The following is an 8,189-nucleotide window of genomic DNA, read 5'->3' on the forward strand; positions in this document are numbered from 1 at the left end:
CAGCTCTGCCAGTGCCCCCCACTCCCGACCCGCAGCCCCCTGCTAGCCCAGCCCCGGTCCTGCTCTCACCCCCAATCTCCACAGGATGCGGCGGCGGGATCCGGGCAGCGCCCCCAGCCTGGGCGACCGCGTCCCCTACGTCATCGTGAGCGCGGCCAAGGGGGTGGCGGCCTACCTGAAATCGGAGGTGAGTGGGGGGGGGCTGGGGGAGGGGAGCGTTGGTAGATGGGGGGTCCCTGCCGCCCCCCTGCTCTGATACCCTCCGCCCCCCTTGCAGGACCCCATCTACGTGCTGGAGAACAACATGCCGATCGACACCCAGTACTACCTGGAGCAGCAGCTGGCCAAGCCCCTGCTGCGCATCTTCGAGCCCATCCTGGGTGAGGGCCGGGCCGAGAGCGTCCTGCTGCGTGAGTGCCCCCCCTGGGGACCCCAGGCCCCCACCGACCCCACCCCTTCTGCAGCAGCTGGCCAAGCCCCTGCTGCGCGTCTTTGAGCCCATCCTGGGCGAGGGCCGGGCTGAGAGCATCCTGCTGCGTGAGTGCCCCCCCGGCCTCCACTGCCCCCCTGGGGACCCCACTGCCCCCCAGACCCCCACTGACCCCACCCCTGCAGCAGCAGCTGGCCAAGCCCCTGCTGCGCATCTTCGAGCCCATCCTGGGTGAGGGCTGGGCCGAGAGCGTCCTGCTGTGTGAGTGCCCCCCTTGGCCTCCCCCGGGCTCCCCCACTGCCTCCTGGGACATGCTCAGCCCCCGCCTCCAGGCTGGGGGGCCCTGAGCGTTGGGGAGCCAGGCCCTGACTCGTCTCTCCCCACAGGAGGGGAGCACACGCGCTGCAAAACCGTCCTCACCTCCCGGGTCGGGGGGCTCATGGCCTTTGCCACCAAACGCAGCACCTGCCTGGGCTGCCGGGCCAGCCTGCCCCACCACGGTGAGTCAGTGTCCCCCCTTAGGGGCCCCCGCGTGCCCTGCCCCCCCATGGTGTGGGACCCCCTGATCCCCACTTCCCTCTGCCCCACCACAGTGAGTCAGTGTCGCCCCTTGGGGGCCCCCATGTGCTCCATCCCCCCGTGGTGTGTGACCCCCATGTCCTTCTGCCCCACCACGGTGAGTCGGTGTCCCCCTTGGGGGCCCCTGTGTGCCCTGCCCCCCCACTGTGTGACCTCTGACCCCCACACCCCCTGCCCCACCAGGTGAGTTACCAGCCCTGTGTGCCCCCTGCCTCCCTATAGTGACCTCCCCATGCCAAGTTAACCCCCCAGCCTGCTGAGCCCCCACTGCCCCCCCGTCAGAGCATGTGATAACCCTCCCCCACATCCCTGCCTGGTGGGGTGGGCGGGTAGCTGATGGCGCTGGGTTCCGGGCCAGCGGGTGGCGCAAGATCCTGTGGGACGGGGGGTGGGGGTGTCTCCAGGGTGTTGTAACCGGAGAAAAGCCCCATGCCAGGTTCTCCAAACTCCCCTGCCCCGCCCCCAGTGACCTCTGAGTCCTGCTGGGGGACCCCTGGCCCCCAAGTAACCTCTGAGTTCCACTGGGGGTCCCCACTCTCCCGCCGGGGGCAGAGCTGAGAGACTGCCTGGGGCTAGGGGGGCTAGTGGGAGCCCCAGGGTCAATGGGGAGGGATTGGGTCTGGGGGGGCCCCAGAGGGCGGGTCGCTGATGTGTCTCCCCACAGGCGCGGTGTGTAAGTTCTGCGTGGGGCACCAGTCGGAGCTGTACCAGAAGGAGGTGAGTTGGGGGGGATGTGTGGGTCTCACCATCGGGGGGGGTCAGCAAACATGCTGTGGGACTGGGACAGGCCCGCTCCTCTGCTGGTTAAAGCATGGAGGAGGGCAGGGAGCCAGGATGCCTGGGTTCTCTCCTGGCTCTGGGAGGGGAGTGGGGTCTGGTGGGTTAGAGCAGGGGGGCTGGGAGCCAGGACTCCTGGGTTCTCTCCTGGCTCTGGGAGGGGAGTGGGGGCTAGTGGTTAGAGCAGGGGGCAGGGACCCAGGACTCCTGGGTTCTCTCCCTGGCTCTGGGAGGGGAGTCTAGTGGTTAGCGCGAGGGGGGGCTGGGAGCCAGAACGCCTAGGGCCTGTGCCAGCCTTGAGGTGAAGGCTGCAGGCCCAACTCCTGTGCTGAGGTGTGGGGGGGCTGCATATTGGGGGAGATGCCCTGTGTAACCCCACCCGGTTTCCCGCCCCCCAACCCCCCCAGATCTCTCATCTCTCGGCGCTGGAGGAGAAGTTCTCTCGGCTCTGGACCCAGTGTCAGCGCTGCCAGGGCAGCCTGCACGAGGACGTTCTGTGCACCAGGTATGGCCCCCCCGCCGGGGGGGCGACAGGGCTGGCCAGGCTCAGGGGGGCAGGGGTTCAGGCAGGGATGGTTGTGGGGGGCTGGCCAGGCTCGAGGAGGGCAGGAAGGTACCAGGAGGGGCAGGCAGAGACGGTCGGGAGTGGGGCAGGCGGGTGCTCTGCTCCCAGCCCCTCCCTTGGGGCAGCCAGTTCCCACGGGAGCCGGGGGCTGAAATATGGTTTTATGCCCCGGCCCCCCTGCCCCCCCCGGGCGTTTACAGCCGCTTATCGGGTTGCGTAAACAGCCGGCTCCCACGGGGGGGGCCAGGGGGGTGGGAACGGCCGGGCCCCGGCTGGTGTCTTTATAACCCCATAAATCCAGCACCTGCTGCTGCAGCCTCCCCCGCCCCCCCCGCTGCAGGGGGCAGGGCTCAGTTCACACCGAACACCCCAAAAATCTCCCTCCACAGGTCCCCCCTTCTGCACTGCCCCCCTGCACTCCTGGTCCGCTGCCCTGAGCCCCAGCCAGGGCTGCCCCGTCCCCCCTCTCCGCCCCACCCACTGCGCCCCATTGCCCCCTAGCTGACCCCCCTCTTTCTCTCACCCCGCCGCGGACTTGCCCCGATCTTCTACATGCGCGCAAGCAACGGTGCAGAAAGACCTGGATGACCGGAGGCGGCTGGTGGTCGATTCGGGGGCACCCCCACGTAGTGACTGGGCGCCCCCCCGCTGCGGGGGCAGGACACGGGGGGCTTCAGCCCTCCCTCGCCAAGGTGAGGTTCCCCGGCGGGCTGGGGGGGGAGCATCGACGAGCTTTTGTATTTTTAATTTTCTACCTGGATAAAGACTCTGTATTTTCAATGCTGGAATTTTCCACTGGTTATGGAACATAGGATCCTGGGTTCTCTCCCCCGGCTCTGGGAAGGGAGGGGGCTAGTGGTTAGACGCAGGGTGGCTGGCGACCAGGATTCCTGGGTTCTCTCTCCTGACTCTGCCAAGCCCTCCCCCATTGAATGAGTTAGGGTGAGCCCCACAGGGAGTTTGGACTGCTCCCCCCCCCCACCTGCCTCCCTCTCATCTGCAGCTGGGTGCCAGCCTGCCCCATAGCACCCCACCCCCACCCCAGGGCTGCTGGGGGAGCTCCTCCCTTCCCCCCTCCTTCTCTGCCCAGGCTGCAGCACTGGGCTCACCTGCCCCCGTACCCCCCAGCAGCCCCCCCCACATGCCGGCTGCAGCATGAGGTTGGGGGAGATAAGGGGCAGCCGATAAAAGCTCCTTTCGCAAGTGATTCACGTGAGCTCATGAGGGGGGCTGAGCTCATGGGAGGTGCAGCCACCTCTGGGGTGGGGTGTGGGGCTGGTTACATGGACCCCTCACCCAGCCCCTCTGGAGTGGGACGTGGGGGCTGGGGATATGGGGCACCTCACCCAGTGCTGGGATGTGACCCCCCCCCCGGGGCGGGGCGCGGGGGCTGGTTACACAGCCATTTGGGACAGGAAGTGAAGGAGAATCTCACATCCTGGTGTCACCCCACCCCCAGTTCCCAGAGCTGGAAGTAGGGGTGTGAACCCCCCAAGTCCTGCAAGGGGGGGGCCAGGCCAGTCTTGGGGGGGGCAGCGTGACCTGCGTGGATCCTGCCCTGGCCCCACGAGCTGGAGTTTCCTGTTCCTGCGCTCTGGGATGGGCAGGAATCAGGGGGGCCCTGGTGAACAGCCTCCTGTCTGAGGGGGCAGGATTGTGGGGTGTCTGGGGTGGGGGGCACGGGCCAGCAGCAGGGAACTGGGCTGCCCCTCTGCACGGACCCCCTCCAGGGCTTTGCCCCCCCATCCCATGGCCGCGGGGGGAGGAACTGGTCCCATTCCCATGCCCTCCCCCTCACGTCGGTCCGTGTCTTTCTCTTTCCTGGCACAAGTGTCTGATTGTGCAAGGCTCAGCCCCGCCCCCCGGGGGATTTTTGCTGAGCTCACCCCCCCCCCGTTCCATCGGCCACCCCCCTCTGTGCCGAATAAAACCGAGTCGCAGCCGCTGGCCAGAGTAGAGACGCCCCGATCCTCCCCCAGGCGCGCGCACAGATCCCCCCCACCAGCCCCGAGGATGCTCGCACTTGAATCAGCACAGTAAGTGTGTGGGGGGGCAGAGCGGGGCATGGGGTGTCTCCACTCTAGGGGGCACCAGCTCCCATCCACCCCCAGGGCAGGGACTGGCTGGCTCAGGGGGCAGGGAATGGGGCACAGGGTCTGTCCCCTCTGGGGGGCACCAGCTCCAATCCACCCCCAGGACGGACTGGCTGGCTCGGCTGGGGGCAGGGAATGGGGTACAGGGTCTGTCCCCTCTGGGGGGCACCAGCTCCCATGCACCCCCAGGGCAGGGACTGGCTGGCTCAGGGGGGCTGGGAATGGGGCCCAGGGCCTGTCCCTTCTAGCGGGCACTAGCTCCCATCTGGCCCCAGGGCAGGGACTGGCTGGCTCGGGGGGCAGGGAATGGGGCCTGTCCCCTCCGGGGGCCGCCGGCTCCCCTCATTCTTGCACGGGGGGCGCGGCCCGCGGCTCTCGGAGGGTGCTGAGTGACGGGTGATATTGGGGTGCACGTGAGCCTCATCCCGCCAGACGGACGGAGGTGACTGGCTGGCTCTGCCCTGGCTGGGAGTGGGCAGAGTTGCCAGGCCCAGGGATAGGGGGTCGTGAGGTGATGGATGCCGGTTACTTCCCCACTAGGCAAAGTCCTATGTGGGGCTGGCCAATGTCTCTCAACCAAAGACAGCTGCAGGCCGGGAGGGGCTGACCGAGAGTGTTGTGGGGGTGAATCAGAGAGGGAGAGTGGGGGGCACTGAGCCTGGGGGGTGTCCACTGTTATAAGAAATGGTTTTTGGGGGGGTCTTTTCCATGCACCAAACGTGGTGGTCACCCCCAGCACAGTGGCAGGTGAGCCCTCCTTCACTCTCTCTGCTCTCCACCCCATGCACGAATTTTCTTCGGTGCGCGGTATTTGAAAATATTCTCTCTCTGCTCTTGGGGAAATGTTGAAACAGAAGACAACATTATGCATGTGACGGGAGGGGAGAGAGCTCCACCCTTGGCCAGTATCCGCCCCCCCACTCGCCAGGCTGACATGCCGACCCGCCCGGGAGCCAGGCCCCTGCACTGTCAGCAGCCCCGCACTCTGTCGCCCGTCTGCTGGCTTGTGGGCTAAGTTCCACCTGCTGGGGTGTGGGCGGGAGGACTGTGCTGTGATCCAAGACCCTATAGGGCTGGGGGCGCTGGGTTCAAGTGCACCACCACCCACACCAACTTTTCAACCACTCCTGTCTCAGTGTCCCCGCAGGTAATACGATAGAGGCTCTCACTACGTGAGATAACACGGTAAGTACACCTGCACCCCCGAATTGTCTGTCTGTCCCTGATACCCGACCCCCGCCCACTAGCTCTGACCACCCCCGCCCCAGAGCTCCTTAACACCACACTCTTAATGAGATTACGAGATAAATGACCACGAAACTATTCCTCCCCCACTACCAGCATTCCCCTCTTAGGCGAATCCAGTCTGATCTGATGGGTGCTAGATAACCTCGTCCCTTCGGACTCCTGGGTTCTGTCTGGCCCTGTGGGAAGAGGACAGGAGTTCCAGGCAGAGGGTGATGCTGGGAGCCAAGACTCCCTGGGTTCTTCCCCGGCTCTGGGAGGGGAGTGGGTCCAGTGTGTTAGACGCAGAGGGGGCTGGGAGGCCAGGATCTGGTTCTGTCTCTGGCCTGTGAGGGGACGTAGGGGATCACGCGCGCGTAGAAGGCAGAGTGCAGAGGGGGCTGGGAGCCAGGACTCCTGGGTTCTGTCCCTGGCTCTGGGAGGCGGGTGGGGTCTAGTAGTTAGAGCGGGGGGGGGCTGGGAGCCAGGACTCCTGGGTTCTGTCCCTGGCTCTGGGAGGGGAGTGGGGTCTAGTGGTTAGAGCGGGGGGGGGCTGGGAGCCAGGACTCCTGGGTTCTGTCCCTGGCTCTGGGAGGGGAGTGGGGCCTAGTGGGTCCGGGTCGGGACTGGGTGTGGGTCCTGGTACTCGGAGGGGGGTTCGCCTGCTCTCATTCTGTGCCCCCTCCCCAGTACCCCGAAGGCAGCTTGTATGACCTGGATTCCTGCAAACAGACCCCCAGCTTCCCCCACTACCTGATCGACGCCGAGGGCCCCACAGGTGAGACCCCCCCCATCTCCCACCTGCTCACCCTGCCCCCTGGGGCGCCACGGATTTCCCCCAGCGCGTCACAGAGCCCCCTGGCGGGGAGGGGGCAGGGCCTCAGGGCTTCCCCCGTGACGTCACGGCTCCCCCCAGGAGGGGAGGGGAAGGGGCGGGTCCACGTATCATGCAAATTACCTGGCTGGGGATTTGCGTATTTCCAGCACCGCAGGCCCGAGGGGCAAAAAAGGCCTTTCTCTGGGCTTCCTGCCCCCCCGCGCCCCCCACACCTGGGCGCCGGACGCCTGGGTTCTCTCCCTGGCTCTGGGAGGGGAGTGGGGTCTAGTGGGTAGAGCAGGGGGGCTGGGAGCCAGGACTCCTGGGTTCTCTCCCCAGCTCTGGGAGGGGAGTGGAGTCTAGTGGTCAGAGCCAGGGGGTGCTGGGAGTCAGGACTCCTGGGTTCTCCCCCCAGCTCTGGGAGGGGAGTGGTGTCTAGTGGTTAGAGCAGAGGGGCTGGAGCTAGGAATCCTGGGTTCTCTCTCTCTCATGCTGCCCCCCCCCCCCTCCCCGCTTGGCAGATCCTGTTGTGAACTGGCTGGAGCTACAGGATCTTGGCTACGAGGCCTTCGATTCGGGGCAGCTGGCCCCACTGCAGAACGTCCAGGTCTCCTACACGCATGGCCTCTACCCGCAGCTCTCGCTGGAGGCCGTCTACAGCCTGGAGGGGGCGTCACCGGGGCAGAGCCACCTCCCAGCGGACAACTACAGTGCCCAGGTGAGGGGCACAGCCTGGGGCGGGGGCGGCTGGGAGCCAGGACTCCTGGGTTCTCTCCCCAGCTCTGGGCTGGGAGTGGGGTCTAGTGGTTAGAGTGGGGTATGGGGGTGTGTGCTCTGGGTGGCAGATTTGTGTGCCCTACGTGAGGGGCTTCATTGAAGAGGTCCCGGCTGGGGGCTGAGATGGGGGAGCTGGGATGGGAGGCAGGGAAGCGGGGGCTGGGATGGGGGGCAGGGAAGGTTTTCTGTGGACTGCCCCAGGCACGTTCCCCGTGCTGGGCCCGTTAACCCCTTCTCCTGCTCCCTGCAGCCCTGTGCCCCCTACGGGGCCTGCCCCCCGTCCGGCGCCCTGGCCAGCCCCCCGGTCTCTGAGGATGAGGAGTTCCCCCTGGAGAACCCGGCCCTGGAGGTGTCCGACAGCGACTCAGACGAGAACCTCTCGGCAGAGGGGTCGCCCGGCTACGAGGCGGGTAGGTGCCAGCTGGGCGTGTGCCCCATGTGCCCAGCTCCCGGCCCATGGAGGAATGGCCAGGACCCTGTCACCCCCCATGTCTCACCTGGTACGCGGAGGTGACCCCTGCCCACCCCCCCATGTCTCACCTGATACATGGAGGTGACCCCCATCATCCCCCCCCCCACACATCCCACCTGGTACACAGAGGTGAACCCAGTCATCCCCCCTGACACACATCCCAACTGGTACACGGAGGTGACCCCAATCATCCCCCCCCCGACATCCCGCCCGGTACGCGGAGGTGACCCCCATCATCCCCCACACACACACACACACATCTCGCCCGGTACATGTATGTGAACCCCGTCCCCTGCCCCTGCCCCGGCCACTCCGTGCCTGCGTATGTGGATGATGAACCCATTCCCCCCCCCCCGCCTCATCCCGCCTCGGCACCAACATGGACACAACCCCTCAGCCATGTAGAACCGACCCCAAGAATAACACCCCCGAGACACAAAGATCTGGAGGTTGCT

The 8,189-nt window shown here is 66.5% G+C and overlaps 2 protein-coding genes across 2 annotated transcripts in view; one reads left to right on the plus strand and one right to left on the minus strand.

Annotated features, from left to right (window-relative positions):
- Positions 1-8,189, minus strand: part of LOC116817991 (DNA-directed RNA polymerases I, II, and III subunit RPABC5-like) — a 256,942-nt gene that overhangs the window by 142,920 nt on the left and 105,833 nt on the right. The gene's annotated exons all lie outside the window — the stretch shown is intronic.
- LOC116818007 (DNA polymerase delta catalytic subunit) overlaps positions 1-8,189 on the plus strand; it is a 32,007-nt gene that overhangs the window by 20,250 nt on the left and 3,568 nt on the right. Inside the window, exons 18-25 of the mRNA XM_075070561.1 lie at positions 52-187; positions 278-410; positions 817-930; positions 1,674-1,726; positions 2,194-2,325; positions 6,203-6,446; positions 7,007-7,203; positions 7,513-7,672. Of these exons, the coding sequence (XP_074926662.1) occupies positions 52-187; positions 278-410; positions 817-930; positions 1,674-1,726; positions 2,194-2,325; positions 6,203-6,446; positions 7,007-7,203; positions 7,513-7,672 (1,169 nt within the window). The remainder of the gene's footprint in view (positions 1-51; positions 188-277; positions 411-816; positions 931-1,673; positions 1,727-2,193; positions 2,326-6,202; positions 6,447-7,006; positions 7,204-7,512; positions 7,673-8,189) is intronic.

The sequence above is a fragment of the Chelonoidis abingdonii genome, chromosome 11 (assembly GCF_003597395.2).
Source record: "Chelonoidis abingdonii isolate Lonesome George chromosome 11, CheloAbing_2.0, whole genome shotgun sequence".
Taxonomy (NCBI): domain Eukaryota; kingdom Metazoa; phylum Chordata; order Testudines; family Testudinidae; genus Chelonoidis; species Chelonoidis abingdonii.